Below are 20,737 nucleotides of genomic sequence, written 5' to 3' on the forward strand. Positions count from 1 at the left end.
GTTACTGATGTGAAAAAATATTTGCAATATCCTATAAGGAAAAAGACAATCTATAGAACAGCATATTTGATATGATCCCAATATATATTTCCTTTGTCTTCTGCAGTATTTAACACTGCTTATCATTTCCTTTCTTGAAATTTTCTTAGTTTCATGATACCTCTTTCCTCACTCCTAATTTTCTTCCATTCTCTCTGGTTGTCTTATCAATCTTCTAATCTATTTCTTTTGTCATTTCTGAATGTTGACTTTTTTTCAGATTTCCACATTCCTCTTCTTTTACCTTCTCATTCTGTCCACTCTCCTTGAGTGACTTCACTTTTCACATGAATTTTTTAAAAAATCTTTTAATGTTTTTTTTTATTTATTTCTGAGAGAGAGAGAGAGAGAGCGTGAGCAGGGGAGGGTCAGAGAGAGAGGGAGACACAGAATCTGAAACAGGCTCCAGGCTCTGAGTTGGCTGTCAGCACAGAGCACGATGCGGGGCCCGAACCCACGAACCGTGAGATCATGACCTGAGCCGAAGTCGGAGGCTTAACCAACTTAGCCACCCAGGTGCTCCTATGTGAATTTAAAAACCATTTAAATGTTAGTGAATTTCAGATCTGAGTGTTTAGCTCCAATGGTTTTCCCAAACTCTAGAACCAGTTAGCCAATTGGTCATCACTATTTGGTTGTCTTCCAGGATCCTCAAAATCTGCCTGCCCGAAGCAGAACTCATCTTCCCACTACTCCCCAAATTGTTCTGCCCAGTATTTTTAATCTCAGTGATGGCCACCACCTCCATTCAGCATCCTAGCAGCCATTCTTGTCTTCTCTCTTTCTTTAACCAAACAAGTCTTTCAACTCTACCATCTGAATAGCTCTCAAATCTGTTTATTTATCTTCATTCCTCTTCCTGGTGTTGGGTTATCTAATAGATAGCTTCATTGAATAATTAAGGCACTAGCAAAATATGGGGTCCCAGGAAACCCTCAGAAACTCTCACCTTGCTGGCCACGACTCTTGGCTACTTGTCATGTAAGATTCTACACTTGTCCAAGAAAAAGATGAACCCAATAAATGGGAACTGAAAGACCAACATCTGCCCTGTCCTGTTCCCAAGAAATAATTGATATGTTATAAAAGAGGAAGGCATGAAAACATTAGATGTTCTTCAGAATCTTCTTATCTTCCTTGGTCAAGAAAATTTTTACATACTTTTGACTTTGTAATATTTTTAGTAGACAACAGAGGAAGCCCACCTCTGAGTATAAGAAAGGAAAAGTTGTACTTACATATTTTAACTGTCAATCATCTCAGATATATATAAAAAAAGAGGCACTTAATTTGCATTCCATCCCACCTCCAACCCCCAGGGGAAGCAGTGATGAGATCATGTCCACAATGTTTAACTGTAAGTAGACATTATTATATCAACTATCCCTGTGATAGAAGAGGCATTCATTATTAGAATTATGGGACAGTTCCAAGAAAGAAACATCACAAATAGAGAACTGAGAAACTAGCATACAGATAATATCCAATTATGTAATAAAAATGTCAAAAAGAAATGAAAAAACACTTTAAAAAACCCTTTGACTGATTTTTGTCACTTAATGTTGAGTCTTTCAAACCATGTAATTAATTCATACCTCAACAAGCAGGAGGAAGTCTCCCCTGATATTTGTAAAATGATTTCTCTAAAACCTTGGGAATCAAAAACAAACAAAAAACCAAGACAAAAATTGGAAGGAATTTAGTGTTTGATAGATCAAAAAAAAAAAAAAAACCACAGATTATACTCAATATGATTCAGAACATAACTGAATTTCCTTACAAACATTTTTATGGTTTAACACCATTTTTTTGAAATATGCATGGGGGAGGCTTGGAAATGTCATAATTTTTGCAAGATTTGATTCCTTAATCCAACCTTGCTTTTATCATTTCCTGTTTGAATTCCTTAAAAATTCTAAGCCAGTTTACTATATCAGAGATTTAAAACATGTCCATGTTTTATGGATGGAGCCTGCAGCCTTCTTCAGATTCTCTGTCCTCCTCTCTCTATCTGCCCCTCTTCTGCTCATGCTCATGCTCTGTACCTCTCTCTCTCTTAAAAATAAATAAACATTAAAAAAATTTTTTTAAAAAGTATCTCTCTGTTTTCATTCCTGCCTGTTTCAATCTTCTCAATATTGCTGCCACTGGGATCTTTCCAAGGTGCAAATGTCCATGCTTAAAATCCTTCAGTGGCTCCCCATAATCTTTTTTTTTTTTTTAAATTTTTTTTAATATTTTTATTTATTTCTAGGAGAGAGAGAGAGAGAGAGAGAGAGACAGCGTAAGCAGGATCAGAGAGATCAGAGAGAGAGGGAAACACAGAATCTGAAACAGGCTCCAGGCTCTGAGCTGGCAGTCAGCACAGAGCCCGATGCGGGGCTCGAACCCACGAACCGCGAGATCATGACCTAAGCGAAAGTCAGACGCTTAACCGACTAAGCCACCCAGGCGCCCCTGGCTCCCCATAATCTTAAAGATCATGTCTAAGCCCCATGTATGGCATACATGACCTTTAGTGCCCAGGATATTCTAACCTCTCTAAAGTTTTTTTGTACTTTCTCCCCTAGACTCTTTCTTCCATTTCCTTCCCTCTATCTTACCCAATACTCTGGCTCTGCTGAAGCATCTGCAACTTTTCTAATGTTTTCATCTGTTTTGCACATTGAAGTTAAAAAAAATTAATGTTTATTTTTGAGAGACAGAAAGAGAGAGAGAGAGAAAGAGAGAGAATGAGCGGGGGAGAGGCAGAGAGAGAGAGAGAGAAGGAGGCACAGAATCTGAAACAGGCTCCAGACTCTGAGCTGTTGGCACAGAGCCTGACATGTGGCTAAAACTCACGGACTGTGAGATGATGACCTGAGCTGAAGTTGGACGCCTAACTGACTGAGCCACCCAGCTGTCCCTATTTTGCACATTGAACCTTTACACATTCTTCTTATTCACCTGCCTAACTCCTACTTATATTTCAGTATTCACATCAGATATCATTTCCTCTAGAAAGACTTCTATGACACACACTTTTAATTCTATGCTCCAGTATCAGAATTTTTGTGTGAATTGCCCAAGCTCCAATTCCCAAAAGGTAACACAACAAAGACCAGACAACAACTATACATGCAGTGGGTTTTGTTACATAGAAGGGAACCCTGAGCTTGGGGAACCTGATTCTTTTATAATGGGCAGTAAACATGCCTGCTCTTTGGTCCTGAGGGAGATATTATCTTTACAAGCAGAAAGCTTGCCTGTTTTTTGCTCCAGAGAAAGACATTATCTCTATTTTCCAAAGCTGTTTGTTAGACACACTTCTTAGAAGACATAGTCTTTAGACAATGAAAGCCAGTATCTTGCTCACAAGATAAACAGAAATGCGAGAGACCCATGGAGAAGTGTTTCACAACAATATTTTGAACACAGAGCCAGGATTTATGATATATTTATGAGGTATTAAGAAAAAAGGGAAATAAACAGTATTTTCAAATCATTGGCTTAGGCAACTGGAAGAATGTAGTGCCAACATACTGAGTTAGAATGACTGTAGGTACACCAGGGCAAGAACGAGAAGTTTGGGGGGGGGAAAGGTAGGAGGAATACTATGTCTATCCTTAAAAAAAAAGTTTGGTTTTTGTTAGGCTAATTAATCAATGAAAAAATTATAATCATAATGATATTTATTGGGTAGTTGTCATATGCTGGACACTGTGTAAACTCAGCAAATGCATTTACTTGACCCATATATTTAAAAATTTTTTTCAATGTTTATTTTTGAGAGAAAGAGAGACACAGAGTGTGAGCAGAGGAGGGCCGAGAGAGAGGGAGACACAGAATCTGAAGCAGGCTCCAGCCTACAAGCTGTCAGCACAGAGCCTGATGGGCTTGAACTCACAAACTGTGAGATCATGACCTGAGCCAAAGTCAGATGCTTGACTGATTGAGTCACTTTGGTGACCCCTTTTACTTGACCGTATTAACTAGCACCATAGGTGCTAGTCACTGTCCCAGGATCTAGAGATTCAGTATGGAACAAAACCAGCAAAATCCTTACCTTCCATTATTGTGCCTACATTCTAATGTAGGACAGTCAGGCTGCTGAGGAAGTTCAACGTGGGTAGGAATCATCTCTTTCTGGAGATAGAGATGTCAGCCTTGTGAGGTAGAATTTTTTATTTCTCCTCACTTTTTTTTTTTTTAATATCTTTTATTTATTTCTAGGAGAGAGAGAGACAGCGTGAGCAGGGGAGGGTCAGAGAGAGAGGGAGTCACAGACTGAAACAGGCTCCAGGCTCTGAGCTGGCAGTCAGCACAGAGCCCGACGCGGGGCTCGAACCCACGAACCGCGAGATCATGACCTAAGTGAAAGTCGGACGCTTAACCGACTAAGCCACCCAGGCGCCCCTATTTCTCCCCACTTGATGGAGGAGGAAACAAGGACAAGAAAACTAATATGTGACTAAGGTCACATTTAATAAGTGTTGGAGCCATGATTCTAACTCATCTGTTTAACACTACAGCCTATTTATCTTTTGAATAAGAATGTACTCATGAATATTCACTAAAGTGAATATAATGTCATTTAAGAAGTGTTAAATTAGCCTGTCCAATAAACTGTCCTTAGAAATGCAACACTGAAAATTTAAAAAGAAGTAATGTAAAAATAATGGATCTGGCTATTGCAGTGGAAAAGTTAACTGAATTGCTTTTTCTATTTAATATTGATTTAATTTCACTCTGATATTGGATTTTCTTATATTTTACTATACAAGTTTCTTTGAATATAGTTTCATTATATATTTTATTACTTTCTATTTCTTTTGTGGTATAATTTTAAACATTATCCTACTGAAATAAATTTGAGTTGAGGTAAATTTCAAAATATTTGTCCAATTCAATGGAATTGACAATGGAATATTAAAAAAGACTTCTAACATATATTAGTAGCTCTCTGAGAGTAAGAAGCACTGAAAACTGTGGTCTTATAATGAGTATCCAACACATAGGAAGAGATACTTTTTAATCACTTATCAAAGAAATTTTGTGAAAAATATTTCCTGGGGCTATATTCAGTGGAATTCTCAAATAATGTGATAGGGACTATAAGAAGCTTTATATTTTAGGCTAAATGTAATATAAAAAATATAATATTTTAGGCTAAATGTAATATAAAAATATATGTGATAGGGACCATAAGAAGCTTTATATTTTAAGCTAAATGCCTCTAGAGATGAGGCACCTAGGGGGCTTGGTTGGTTTAGTGTCCAATTCTTGATCACAGCTCAGGTCTTTGAACTCAGAGTTTTGAGTCAAGTCCCATGTTGGACTTTGCGCTGAGTGTGAAGCCTACTTGAAAAACAAAGTTTTTTTGTTTTTGTTTTTGTTTTTAAGAAGAGAGGGGAAAGTTGTGCAGGAGACTATTATTCACACATTTATTCAACCACTCATTTATTCATTCTATAAGGATTATATTATTTACTGAGACTTGGCATTTGTAGGATGTAAGCTTCTAATTACAGCATCACTGTCTTTCCCACTAGATTGTAAATTTTGCATGGGGTACAATGTCTCTCTTGGTCACACTGCATCTCTGGCACTCCAGCATGTCACTCCACTCAAATGCTAGATTAATGAATGAAGGAATATATGTGCTGCTGAAGCGAGCACAGTGAATGAAAGAATAAATAAATGAATCAGATATTTTAATCCATTTGGTTCCCCCCAAAACCATAAGCACAAACATCCATAATCCAAGTTGAGAGTTTCAGAGGCTATACAAGTATAAAGTAATGAATACTATGAGACTTGTGAGATTAGAAAGTTTTTGTTGAGAAAATTGGGTGAGATTCCCAGCACTGGAGCTTGAACTTAAAATAGGTGTGTTAGGTTTGGTTTCCTAGAAAATACAGACTGAGTCAATGATGAAAATGCTTTCAGATGAAAGTTTCACCAAAGGCAGAAAAAGTAAAAAGGAGCTTGGATTTAAAATAAAACTAGTTGAATTCCACTATAATCTAGATGGTAAAAATCTGAAAGAAGTATTACTCCAGGAAAGCTGGATAAACTAAGAGGGAAAGATGGTGGAGAAGTAGGGAGCTCCGTACATTTCACTCACCCCCATATCTCACACAAAGAAGGCTTGAAGCCATAGGAACCCTTACAGAATCCAGGAGTTTGGGAGGAAAAGGAGACAGAGTCTGCTGAGAAAACCTTACAGCGTCTACCTCAAGAAACAAGCCAAAGTACACATGGTGGAGAGTCCCAAATACCACTACAAGTAGGAAAATACAATAACCAAGGTCTCAATAAGAGAGACCCAAGAGATATCATTCAAAGAACACTTTCTGAACGGACAGGCCCTGGACAAAGAGCCTTCTTTGGTACAGCAGCACTCACATGTGCAGAGTGCTTAACAAGCTTTTAAAACTAACAAGAGATAGAAAGCGAACCAAAATGATGAAACGAAAGAAATCTCCTCCAAAGAAATTCCAGGAAGAACTGACAGCTAAAGAACTGCTCAAAACAGATATGAGCAAAATGACTGAACAAGAATTTAGAACAATAGTCATAAAATTAATCGCTGGGCTTGAAAAAGGCATGGAAGACATCAGAGAAACTATTGCTACAAAAACTATAGAGCTTAAAAATAGTTGTGATGAATTAATAAATGCTATAAATGAGATGCAAAATAAAATAGAGGCATCCAATGCACGGACTGAAGAGGCAGAAAGGAGAATAAGTGATTTAGAAGACACAATTATAGAAAAAGAAGAAGACGAGAAAAAGAGAGATAAACTGATACAGGAACACAAAAGGAGAGTTCGAGAGCTCAGTGACACAATCAAACGGAATAATATCCATGTCATAGGAATTCCAGGAGAGGAAGAGAGAGGGAAAGGCACTGAAGGAGTCCTTGAACAAATTATAGCAGAGAACTTCTCCAATCTGGGGAAGGTAACAGACATTGAAATCCAAGAGGCACAGAGAATGCTCCTCAGACGTAACTTGAATTGATATTCTGCACGACATATCATAGTGAAGCTGGCAAAATATAAGGAAAAAGAGAGAATCCTGAAAGCAGCTAGGGATAAAAGGGCCCTAACATACAAAGGAAAACCTATCAGAGTGGTGACAGACCTATCTACTGAAACTTGGCAGGCCAGAAAGGAATGGCAGGAAATCTTCAATGTGATGAACAGAAAAAATATGCAGCCAAGAATCCTCTATCCAGCAAGCCTGTCATTCAGAATAGGAGAGATAAAAGTCTTTCCAAATAAACAAAAGTTGAAAGAATTTGTCACCACTAAACCAGCCCTACAAGAAAGCCTGAGGGGGACCCTCTGAGGGAAATGTTGCAAGGAACACAAGATACTAGAGACACCACCACAACCATGAATCCCATAAAGGACACGATGACTCTAAACCCATATTTTTCAGTAATAATACTAAATGTAAATGGACTAAATGCCCCAATTAAAAGACATAGGGTAGCAGAATGGATTAAAAAAAACAAAATCCATCTATTTGCTGTCTACAAGAAACTCTTTTTAGACTGGAGGACACCTTCAGATTGAAAGTAAGGGGATGGAGAAATATCTATCATGCTACAGGAAGTAAAAAAAAAAGCTGGAGTAGCTATCCTTATATCAGACAAACTGGACTTTAAAGTAAAGACAGTAACAAGGGATGAAAAAGGACATTATATAATATTAAAGGGTCTATCCATCAGGAAGAGCTAACAATTATAAATGTCTACACACCAAATATGGAAGCACCTAAGTACATAAAACAATTAATCACAAACAGAAACACTCTTATAGATGAGAATGAGCTAATAGCAGGGGACTTTAATACTCCACTTACAGCAATGGACAGATCAACTAGACAGAAAATCAATAAAGACACAATGGACTTAAATGACACATTGGACCTGGTAGATTTGACAGATATATTTAGAACTCTACATCCTGAGGCTATGGAATTCACTTTCGTCTCAAGTGCGCATGGCACATTCTCCAAGATAGATCACATACTGGGACGTAAAGCAGCCCTCAATAAATATAAAACAATTGAGATCATACCATGCACACTTTCAGATCACAATGCTTTGAAACTTGAAATCAATCACAGGAAGAAGTCTGGAAAACCTCCAAAAACATGGAGGTTAAAGAACACCCTACTAAAGAACGAATAAGCCAATAAGGCAATTAGAGAAGTTAGGAGTGGAGCAGCAAAGCCCTCCCATATAAGATCCCCCAGATACACACTGCAGAGTTTAGCCACAGAAGGAAGGGCAAGTTTTCTGAGAGAGAGAAAAAAACAACACTCCTAAGTTCCAGGGCCAGCCCAAGACTGAAGCAGGACAAGACAGCAGAGAATACTCCTCACACTCTCTGATCAGACAAGCAAGCAGCAAGTAACAAAAAAGCAGTATTCTGTCTCTGGAGAAGAGGCTAGAATGTGGAGACAGACCACCTCTGAATTGCAAATCCACAGGAAAGGCCAAGAGATGAGGGAGGAATAAAAATGTTGAAAAAAACAACAAAAGTATGAAACAGCAGTCTTGGTCGAATTAAATTGCTATAAATAAGAAACCACTGACTGGGGGGCATATTAACAACAGAGATTTATTTCTCATAGTTCTGGAGGCTGAGAAATCTAAGAGCAAAGTGCCAGCATGGTCATATCAGGTGACAGCTCTCTTCCTGGTTCATAGTGGACAATTTTTTTTTTTAAAACTATATCCTCACAGGGTGAAAGAAGTTAGGATTTCTATGGGTCTTTAATAAAAACACTCATCCTATCTGGAGAGGTCCACCCTCATGACCTAATCACCCCCCAAAGGCTCCATCTTCTAGTACCATCACATTGGGCATTATGATTTAGCATAAGAATTGTGTGTGTGTGTGTGTGTGTGTGTGTGTGTGTGGTGGGGGTACACAAACATTCAGACTATTGGACTAGGGTTTCAAATTTGGTAGCATCAAGTTTTTCAATAGCATTCTCCTTCAGTAGTATTTTCTATAGTATTCTCTGTAATTTTAACTGTATATTTACATAGAATTTTCTACTCATACTATTATTAATTTTTGTCTTCATGGACTATTTTGTTACTTTTTCTCAAAACCAAACTTATCGCTTTATTGTTTCTTCCTCACTGATATTTGCTGTGTATTTCATAAGTTTTCATTTTTATCTTTATTTTTTCCTCCCTTCTACACTTTTGGGTTTCTTCTTTTTTAAAAAAAAAAAACTTTTTCTTTATTTTTTATTTTATTTTTTTTAAGTTTTATTTATTTATTTTGAGAGAGAGAGAGACTGAGAGAGAGAGAGCACACATGAGCAGGGGAGGAGCAGAGAGAGGGAGAGGAAGAACACCAAGCAGGCTCTGTGTTGTCAGCACAGAGCCCAATGCAGGGCATAATCCCATGAACCATGAAATCATGACCTGAGCTCAAATCAAGAGTTGGACGCTTACCCAGCCGAGCCACCAGGAGCCCCTTTTGAGTTTATTCTTAAGTCTTACCACTTAAAATTGACTGCTAGCATTAATGTCCAGTTTTTAAGTTTCCATTTCCCTCTCAATATTGCTTTCATCGCATTCCTCAAGTTTTGCTATGAATTATTTTTTTGCAATAGGCAAACATTTTTAAGTCTGGTATTTCTTTTCTTTTAAAAAACTTTTTTTTAATGCTTTTAATTTATTTCTGAGAGAGAGAGACAGCGTGAGCAGGGAAGGGTCAGAGAGAGGGGGAGAAACAAAATCTGAGGCAGGCTCCAGGCTCTGAGCTGTCAGCACAGAGCCCGACACAGGGCTTGAACCCACGAGCAGCGAGATCATGACCTGAGCTGAAGTCGGTAACTCAACTAACTAAGCCACCCAGGTGCCCCTAAGTCTGGTATTTCTTTGAGTGAAAAGTATGTTTTTACATTCCCAAACTTATGGACATTTTTTATTTTTTAGTTATTAATGTCTATTTTTATCACATTGCAATGAGATCTTTATAATTCTAACACTTTAAAATTTGTTTAGATTTGCCATGCCCTGGAACACGGTGGTCAACTTAAGTAAATGTGCTGTGTGTGCTTAGAAAGGTGAATTCTTTATTTGGTTGCATGGTTTTATATATGCTGGTAAATCAAGTTTGTTAATTATCTTTTTCAAACCTCCTGTGTCCCTATTATTTTTGTCTGCTTAATCTAACAGTAGTTTAGAGAGATTCTGTTGAAATCTCCTGCGATAGTCATAGACTTGTCAACTTTTCCTTGAATTTCTACCATTTATTGCATATTATGTTTGATGTAATTTTTTTTAACTTTTTTTGTTTTTTATTTATTTTTGAGACAGAGAGAGAGCACGAGTGGGGGAGGGGCAGAGAGAGAGGGAGACACAGAATCTGAAACAGGCTCCAGGCTCTGAGCTGTCAGCACAGAACCCAATGCGGGGCTCAAACCCACGAACTGTGAGATCATGACCTGAGCTGAAGTTGGACGCTTAACCGACTGAGCCACCCAGGTGCCCCTGTTTGATGTAATTTGAACAGAATTGTTTCATAATTTTGATGCAATAAAAAAGTTATAATACTTCAGGGTATCTCGTGTTATGATCCTCACTCTTAAAATCTATGAGGTTCCTTTCTAACCATTTTAATATCCCTGAATTATTTCCAAACATGATTACTCTGAAGACTAACCAGTATGAGTACTAATGAGTAGAGTGTATATAAATTTTAATGCAGCAGAAAGATCAGAACGAACTCTAATGTAATGTAACAGGTGGTGCATTAGTTTTCTACTGCTGCTGTAACAAATTACCACACAAATTACTTTTCTGATAGTTCTGGAAGTGAGAGTCTGAAATGGGTCTCACTGAGCTAACATCAAGGTTTCAGCAAGGCTGCCTTACTTTCTGGAGGTTTTCAGGAAGAATTCATTTTCTTTCCCTTTGCTGTTTCTATTTTTTTTTTTTTTATAAAAAATATTTATATTTTAAAATATGGGGGGGAGAGAGAGAGAGAGAGAGGGAGACCGCACAGGGGAAGGGCAGAGAGGAGGGCAGACAGAGAATCTCTGTGAGGACAGCAGAGGACCCAATGTGGGGCTTGAACTCCTGAACCCTGAGATTATGACCTGAGCCAACAACATCAGTCCAAGTTTTTTTAAACATTGCCACATCTCTCATTCTCCTTCTGCTTACCTTTTCTACTAATATTGACTCTTATAATTATATTGGACCCACCTGCATAATACAGTCTAATTGCCCCATGTCAAGGTCAGTTGATAACCTTCATTCCTCCTGCAACTTTAATTCCCCTTTGCCATGTAATCTAACATACTCACGGGTCCTGGAGTTAGGTCGTGGCTATCTTCAGGAGGCCATTATTCTGCCTATCACAGGTAGTCAATGGAAGGTGCGGAAGAGGCAGACATCATGCTTAGATTGAACTAGAGAGATTTATAGTAAGTTAATGTTACAGAAGGTACATAAAATACAGCAATCTGCCTAAGTATGACATTGCTTTCAAATCTACTTCCTATTTCCTCCTAATATAAATATAAATATAGGTAATTATTATTTAATCAGTACTTTATGTCCTTAAAATATATTTTGGGAAAAAGCCAACATTTGATTTATTTTCAGATAATATCCTAGACAATGTCCTGATCCACCTGGAGGGACTTTTACAAAAGTATAATATGGTACTGGGGATATATTACCCAATTTCTTTCTTTTAATTATCTCTATACCCAACATGGAGCTCAAACTTACCCTGACATCAAGAGTCACATGCTCTTCCAACTGGGCCATCAGGCCCCATATATCATTCAACCATTAAGACCATGCTGGTCCTTCACGTTCAAACTTCCTTACCAGTAAATGGCCAAAGGACCTAACGGTAGCTTCATTTCAGAATAAGCTGCCTAGATTCTAACCCAATTTTATTTATTTATATGCTTGTTTATTTTTTGGACAACTATTTACACTTTCTTTTAAGTCTTCAAAGTAGTGAAAACTATGATAGTCACACTGCTGAGTAAAGATGGGATGCTGTATTTTGAGGCACAGAAAGCATTTTTGAAACTAAAACTAAGACATTTGGGGCTTTTTTGGTGTGTTTTACTTTAGCAAGAAGTTTTCTTTAATAGTTAATTTCATTAAGCAAATGTGGCTAAACATCTGCTCTGTGCTAGAACTCATGCTAGTCATTTGGAATAAGTCATTAATTAATTTAATAATTATTTATTGAGTTTCCACTCTGCACAAGGAACTTTTTTATGTTAAGTTCCTCAGTGACCTTACATTTTAGTGCGAGAGATGGACAATAAACAAGTAAAAAATATATTTAATAAGTACTGTGAATAAAAATAAAGAAAAAAAGGGGATGTGAGAAAAGCAGAGACTTCAGGGGTCAAAGAAGGCCCCTTAGGTAAGGTGATATGAGCAGAAACTTGAGTTGGGAAGTGAGCCACAGGAATAAAGGTTGAGCAAATTGTCTAGAAGGAACAGCAAGTTCAGGCACAAGAAGTTGAAGCATGCCCAGTATGTTCCAGAGAAAGCACAGTATGTATGGCCAAAGGAGGGCAAGATTTAAGAAAAGCAGATAGAGGCATGTGGGTGGCTCAGTTGGCTAAGCATCTGACTTCAGCTCAGGTCATGACTTCATGGCTTGTGAGTTCGAGCCCGGTGTCTGGCTTTGTGCTGAGAGCTCAAAGCCTGGAGCCTGCTTGGGATTCTGTCTCCCTCTCTCTCTGCCCCTCCCCCACTCATTCTCTCCCTCCCTCTCTCTCTCAAAAATAAACTATTAAAGAAGAGAAGCAGATGAAGTGAGCAAAGCAGCGAGGTAAGGAGAGGTACAGGTTCTACACGGTCTTCTACAGGGTGAAGATCTGGTGAAAGGGAAAATGACAAGAATCAGAGGAGGATGACAATTTTCATAAAGTTAGATTATTGCTCTAACAAAAAACAAAAATGAAGTTTTCCATCTACATTAGGGCTTTCTTCTAGTTTATCTGATGCCATGGCTAAGTTCAGCAACCATTAGATTTTTCCTGCCTGATTACTTTTTATACAATGAATTTATATTTTACTAGTCCTGGGATGCCAGTACATCGCAATGCATATTAGACTTCAGAATAGGATTGAAAAACAATAACTTGAAAGCACATTTTGTCATCCAATACTTGAGGACTAAAACATTTATGTTTGATAAACAAATCATTTAAAAACTAAAGAGTAAGTAACTAAAGATTCTTTTGGCCATCACAAGATTCTGACCATGATGTCTGCAATTAATCCTATACACCAGGCACCAAGTATATATCCTTTAAAAAAAAAAAACACGTTTATTTTTGAGATAGCGCGGGAGCAGGGGAGGGACGGGAGGAGGAGGGCGGGCAGAAAATCTTAAGTGGGAGAATCTATGCCAGCGCCCCCCATGATGACCTAAGCCTGAACCAAGAGTCCGAGGCTTAACCAACTGCACCACCCAGGTACCCCTTAAGTAGATAATCTTTTACTCCTAGCAATACCCTATTATTATCCCTATTTTATGAAAAGAAAGTTGAAGTTCAAAATGAATGGTTAAACTTTTCCAAGGTGTCTCTCTGTTCTTAAGTAGTTGAGTCAGTTGCCCCGACCTAGGGGGTTTAGGACTCCAAGTTTTCTTCCCCCATATTTCTGTTTACTTCTGTATCTTTTTATTTCCAGAATCTTCCAGTATCTGGTTTCTACTAGGCGCTCCTCGAAAAAAATACAAGCTAAAGCTTTACACTGAAGGTAGCATTACTGTTATTCCTGGCATCCTCACCAACACACCTTAGATCTTCCCCCTTTCAGGAGGGAAAGGCATGTCCAGATATCGTTTCAGGCTTGCATGAAGACTAGTAATTCCGAGTTGTATGTTCAACCCCATTTCACTCTTTCTTGCACTGGAGACCCCGAATTTTGACACCGTGATGGGGGAAAAAAGTCTACTACTGATTATCTCAGTCCGCCTTCCTCATTCCCGTTAGGAGAGGGGCCTCAGGTCCATGCCTGCCTTCTTTTCCGGGACTGCGCCTACGGAACGAGAGCTCCTGGGACTCAGGGGTTTTGCAGACCCAAAAAAAAAAAAAAAAAAAGAAATCAAAGCTCCGGGCTCGCGGGTCATTAGGAATCCGCAGTGCCCGTAGTTCCTTCCAGCCGGTTTTCTGTTCGTCCTTCCCCGAGAGCTCTCCTGGCCTGTGGTTGGCAAAAACCTGCACTGGAGGCGTGCAAACACCAACGGTAAGCAAGCCAATCCTCCCCACGACAGGGGAAAAGACAGCTCCACCCCTCGGATCTTGGAAGATGGGGCCGGAGCGACGCTTCGCATGCGCGCTGCCGTCAGGTCGACGCACGGGCACGCCGGCCCCGCCCACAACCTCGCAAGTCTGGTTTCCGGCGGGAGCCTGGACCGCGGGCGGAGGTGAGAGTGTTGGTCGGGTGGTGGAGCTGGAGCTGGCTGGCGCTGCCCTGTGGTACTCGCCGGAATGCCTCACTTGGAAAACATGGTGCTTTGTCGCGAGTCCCAAGTGTCCACCTTGCAGTCCCTGTTTGGAGAGGTATTGTGGTCAAACTGCCTTTTCTCTTCCAAATCCAGGAGGCAAACATTTCCGTGGTCTTGCGACATGTTCTAATTTTTGGGGGGGGTTCGTGTTTGGATTGGGGGGTAGTACTCCAAGTTTTTGCATTGAGAACAGGGGTTAGTGTAGGTCTATTCAACTCCTATACCCAAAGTAACTTATTAGCCCCTTTAAAAGATAACGGCACAGGCAGCAAGCACCGCAGGACGTTGGCCCAGGACGTGTTCGTTTACACACGGCACGCTTTTGAGATGCTTAGCCCAAAGTAGCCGCTGGAAGTTGCTTAGTATCTTACCTCAGCTGAGCAAGACTTTATACGACAGGAGTGTTTGCAGTGTTATTTTTTCAAATGTAAGTTGGCACGTTTCATTGAGGTAATAGGTGTAAATGAAGCGTGGATATACGTGGTGGTTTGCAAGACCCGTGAGGGCCAAGGCAGCCCTCAGCTTTAAGACTTGAGCAGCTTTTCCAGAATTGCCAAAGCCTTGAGATCTCACTCTAGAATTGTTGACCAGCAGTTCAGGTGATGCCAGAGAGAAGAGGGAGGCAAGTGTTGACTTTGAATGAACAGTTAGTTAGGAGGTAAGTAGTCACCAGTTCAGAACTTAATCTCCTTTTATTTTCTGGTGGCCTGTGGTGAGCCTTTTGCTTCAGCATTATTAATTAGACATGGAGTTAAGTTAATCAGACTTGGGTCTAATCTGTGAGGAGCATAAATGAGAGTTTAGGCTTAGACTCATTCGTTACCCTCCCCCTCAACCATCTTCTGGTTTGCTTTTTAAAACATTTTTTAAAATGTTTTTTTATTTATTTCTGAGAGAGGGAGAGACAGCATGAACAGGGGAGGGTCAGAGAGAGAGCACAGAATCCGGAACAGGCTCCAGGCTCTGAGCTGGCTGTCAGCCCAGAGCCCGACGCTGGGCTCGAACCCACGAACTGTGAGATCATGACCTGAGCTGAAGTCAGTGCTTAGCTTAGCTGACTGAGCCACCCAGGTGCCCCTTGGTTTGCTTTCTTAAGTACTTGTATCCAACAAAGAATGCCGGATGGCAGTCTGAGTCTGTGAAGTATGGAAAAGTACCACCCTTCTAAAGGTGCACAGTAGTTAGGGAAGTAAGAGATCAATGACTGCATCCTCAGTATTCTGGTTATAAAGCTTTCAGTTCGAGTTATCCCTATCATCACTGAAATACTTTATTGGTTATGCTTTATGCATTCCTTCCTTGGAAATGATAAACCCAGATCACTCCAACTAGAAACAGTCCTCCAAAAAAAAAAAAAAATTGGCCAATAGAGATGACTGGTATGGGTTTGGTGTTGATCACAGAAAAGGTTTTGACCTTTGCTTTTTACTGCAAATTACATTTAACAATATTAATATGGTTTTTTTCCTAGATTTTATCGTTGTTTTATTTGATGAAATGTGTACATTTAGGCCAGGATAAATGTAGTATGCATAATTTAAAAGTACCCTGTAAATTTTCTTAAGAACAGGGGACTCTTGAAATTCCTTCCACCTTTGTGATTATATATGCTTAGGTTCAAAGCTCTGCAATGTACAGTGAATTTGCAGACTGTGGGAATGGATTCTTTAAAGAGGTAAGATAAAAATGAAGGATGGTCAAAGTTATCCTTGAAAAATCTCTGAAATCTCCTATAAATTTGAAAATATAAGAGTTCTTATATAATGAACCTGCACAATAATAAAAAATATAAATATATACTGTATATATAGCATGTAGATATGTAACACATACTAAATATGCCAAATATAGTTTTTCAGAAATTTTAATTTCTTTTTTTCTGAGAGAGAGAGAGAGTATGAGCAGGGGAGGGGCAGAGAGGGAGAGAGATTCCCAAGCAGGCTCCATGCCCAGCATGGAGCTTGATGCAGGGCTTGATCTCACAACTATGAGATCATGACCTGAGCTGAAATCAAGAGTCGACACTTAAATGACTGAGGTGCCCTAGACATTTCAATTTCTATATAGAGAAAGTGCTTAGGATTGAATTCAAGTTAAGTTCAGAGTGTGAACATGGATCCAGTGTATGGTAACTGTTGAAGTAATTTGGACTGAATATTTTACTTGACCATGAAAAACTTTCTCATGAGTAGATAATTGTTTATTTTCTGTTTTTTTTTTTTTAATGTGCAGACTAATACTTGTCTTTTTTTCTCCTAGAGACATCATTTCAGCTTCCCATCAATTTTTATTTATGGACATACTGCCAGTGGAAAGACCTATGTAACACAAACTTTGTTGAAAACTTTAGAGGTAAGAATAACCCTGGGATCATGACCTGGGCCAAAATCAAGAGTTGGGCGCTCAACTGACTGAGCCACCCAGGCATTTCAGACTAATTTTTGTTTGAGATATTTTGGACTCTAGTTTGCAAGGGAATAGGGTAAAAGAAGCCTTATAAGAAGTGTAAGGTAGCCTTAGTTACATTGTTACTCTGAAAGATAAAGAAAGGCTTCCTTCTTGGGTGAGATTTGTGGAACATCACTAAAAATAGTTATACGTCCCATTATTTGTGCCAGATGCCAAAAGTTATCTTCCTCAAAATGATCAATACTGATTTTGTGATTTTATTTTGAGAACAGACTGTACTTTTAAGCAAGTCTTTGTTTCCTTGTTACTTCTGGAATTACCTCCATTTTGATTTTTGAATGAAGAGCTAGCTTAATCCTCATAGGAGGATTACTGTGGTTTTAAACTCTTAAAATTCTTTTTTATTTAGGTTTGTTCATCATTAGAATATTATCTTAAAATTAGTATGAAATTCCTACTAAGAATTTTAACACATATTAGGTTTTTTTGGTAAGAATTCTTTAGAGGGAAGCACAGATTTGCTCTGAATCCCTATAGGAAACAAATGGCAAACTCAAATAATTGAAGTGAGTTTAATGAAGATACTATTATACAGAGATTGAAGAAATGTTAAGGGAATCAATAAGGGATGGTAAAGCACTGAGAGCTTTTGCCTTCCCTAGATCTGAGTGGACCACAGGAGGGAGCTGTTACCAGATCACAGCAAGAGCTGTCGCTTTAGATGAGGAGCTGCTCCACTAGAGCTGTGACCTTTGGTAGAAGAATGTAGCCATGATAGAACTGTGGGTGTGAGGCAAGGGAATATTCATTTTCTCTCTGTTACCACTTCCTTCGGGCTCCTGGTTCTTCTCATTGGCTGAATCCAACTGGAGCCAGAAAATACGAGAGTCTGGATGATACCGTCTATAGTGGCTAGCCTCCTGGGGCACAGAGCAGGTTGGGGAACGGCCGGGGAGTGGGGGGAGTAGATGAGAAGGACAAGTGGAGAACATCCAGCAGAGCTGTTACTGGATATGCGTGTTTTCTCTTATGTTTACACTTTTTTTGCTTGTTTTGTTTTTGTTTTTGTTTTCAGCTCCCACATGTCTTTGTGAATTGTGTTGAATGTTTTACCTTGAGGCTGCTCTTGGAACAAATTTTAAACAAATTGAATCATCTTAGTTCTTCAGAAGATCAATGTTCTACCCACATAACCTGTGAAACATTTAATGATTTTGTTCGCTTGTTTAAACAAGTAACCAAAGCTGAAAGTCTCAAGGATCAGACTGTATATATTGTAAGTAATTTAATTTCCTTATACCATCTATTTGAAAGTTGGTTTCTTTATTAGGTCAATTCCTGTATATTTGTTTTGAGTCTCATTGTGTATGGTGCACTGTGTAAGGGGCTTTTGGGATACAGAAATGTTTTAGATGTATTTTTTTATCCAAAGGGAACTTCAGTGTAATGGAGGAGTTGTGACATATACTACGTTTGATCATGCGTGAGTGTGATAAGTGATAACCATGAGATGCAGAGTACTGATGAAGGCATATATGGTACAGCTTCATGAGGCGATAGCATTAGAGATAGACCTAAAAGGATAGTTAGGGGATTATAGGATGAAACTGAAGAAGGGGAATTTAGATGTTAGGAATTATGTAAGGAAAGGCATGCAGATCAGTGGAAGCTAGGGAATGCAAATAGTCTAGGTTTAGTGGGTAATAATGTATGAAAGGAGAAAAAAGCTAGGGAGGTAGGGGAGGCAGAAAAAAGAGTGTCTTGAAAACTCTACTAAAGTGCTTTATTTCATGTACTGGACAGTGAGGAGGTAGTGCTGATTTTAGAGCAGCAAATATGTTTAACATGGAAAGCAGGCTAAATAGATGGAGAGGGAACGGTGATGACAGACTCAGGTCTAAAAGAATGGTTTTCAGGCTCTTATAGCTGTTTCAACTAGAGGAAATTTGGGCCCGGATTAGACTTGGGGCAGAAGATGCAGAAAGGAATAATGGAAGAGACAGCGACTGTCAAATTCTTCAGCTATGTCTGGAGTAGGTTTGTGAGAAAAGATGAATCACTTGATTTTTGTTTGGCTAAGTTTGAACTGTTAGTTGTTACATTAATGTGAAAATGATTAGCAGACACCTGAAAGTGTATACTATTTTTATTTTAGTGGATTTTTTATAATACTTTAATCCTTTTTAAAAAAATGATTACCTCTGGAATTGGAATTAAGTTTTAATATAATGCCTTATCAAAACTGCTAAGTTGTAAACTCACTGAAGAGACCAAATCTTATGGATTCTTGCATCTCCTGAAATGTATAAAATAGTTCCTTCCACATTTTCATTTCATTCATTTATTTACTCAGCAAGTAATTATTCAGCATTTCCCATATGCCAGGCACTGTTTTAAATACTGGAGCTAGAACATGGTACAAATTAGAGTCCCTTGCCCTCCTGCAGTTTATAGTGTAGTTGAGGAAGATAGATGAAAAGTAAGTTAATAGTAGTATGTCGGATATAATAAGCTAATAGAGTAAAGAAGAATCAATTAATTTTTCTAAATAGAGAAGATCTCACTGAGATGATGATAACTGAGCTAAAACCTGAAAGAAGTGAGGAGAAAGCCATGAAGATATGTGAAAAAAGAGTATTCAGGCAAAGAGATGAACATAAGAGTACAAAGGCTGGAACATGCTTTGTGTATTCAGAGAACACCAAGGAGGCCATTGTGGTTGGGCTAGTTTAAGTAAGGGGGAGATTGGTAATGTTGAGAATCTAATGAAGGGTGCAAGCATAGAAGCATGCAGACTAGCATTACGGGTTGAATTGTTTCCTCCAAAAATTCACATGCTGAAGTTCTCAACCGTAGTACCTCAGAATGTGGCCTTATTTGGAAATAGGGTCATGGCAGTTCTAATTAAGATGAAGTTAAGTGGTTTGGGTCCCTAATTTAGTATGACTGGTGTCCTTATAAAAAGAGGAAATTTGGAGATAAGACACGCACATAGGGAGGATGCCACATAAAGATTGGAGGTATGCTGCCACAGGCCAAGGGACTGCCAGAAACCAGGAGAGAAATCTGGAACAGTTCCTCCTCTAGCACCTTTGGAGGAAGCATGGCCCTGCCAATACCTTGATCTTGGACTTCTAGCTTCTGGAACTGTGAGATAATAAATTTGTGTTGTTGAAGTCACCCTGTTGGTAGTGCTTTCTTATGGCCGCTGTAGGAAACTACTATAGCTGGTTCTGAGGCATTTATGATAATCTAGGCAAAACAAGTTGGCTTAGAGCAGGCTGGTAGCAGTTGATGTGGTAAGAAGGGGTCTGGATATATTTTGACAGAATTTTCTGATAGATTGAATATAGAGGAGGAGAGAAAGAACAAAGTTAAGGATGACTCAGAAGTTTTTGTGCACTTGAAAGGATGGAGTTGTCATTATCTTAGTGGAGGAAACTACAGCAGATGAGGTCTTGTTGGGTAGGGAAGGAGTGATGAGGAGTTTGGCTTTGGGCATGTTAAATCAAGTACAGGTGTTCATTTGGCACTTGGACACTGGAGTCTTGGGTCAAGAGTGGTCCATAGTGGAGATACAATTTTGGAGTTGTGAGAATAGAGGTAGTAGTGTTGTTTTTTTTTTTTAAATTTTTTGAGAGAGAAAGAGCAGGGGAGGATCAGAGAGAGAGAGAGAGAGAGAAAGAGAATCCCAAGCAGGCTCTACAGTGTCAGCACAGAGCCCAGTCTGGGGCTTGAACCCACGAACTGTGAGAACATGACCTGAGCCC

At 39.0% G+C, this 20,737-nt stretch overlaps 1 protein-coding gene across 1 annotated transcript in view; it reads left to right on the forward strand.

The window, feature by feature from the left end:
* Positions 1–14,464: 14,464 nt before the first annotated feature.
* Positions 14,465–20,737, forward strand: part of ORC5 (origin recognition complex subunit 5) — an 85,351-nt gene continuing 79,078 nt past the window's right edge. Inside the window, exons 1-3 of the mRNA XM_039224460.1 lie at positions 14,465–14,613; positions 16,818–16,910; positions 18,043–18,243. Coding sequence (XP_039080391.1) covers positions 14,542–14,613; positions 16,818–16,910; positions 18,043–18,243 — 366 coding nt within the window. The 5' untranslated portion in view covers positions 14,465–14,541. The remainder of the gene's footprint in view (positions 14,614–16,817; positions 16,911–18,042; positions 18,244–20,737) is intronic.

Source organism: Hyaena hyaena, unplaced genomic scaffold (genome assembly GCF_003009895.1).
Source record: "Hyaena hyaena isolate Hyena2069 unplaced genomic scaffold, ASM300989v1 scaffold_1643, whole genome shotgun sequence".
Classification (NCBI taxonomy): domain Eukaryota; kingdom Metazoa; phylum Chordata; class Mammalia; order Carnivora; family Hyaenidae; genus Hyaena; species Hyaena hyaena.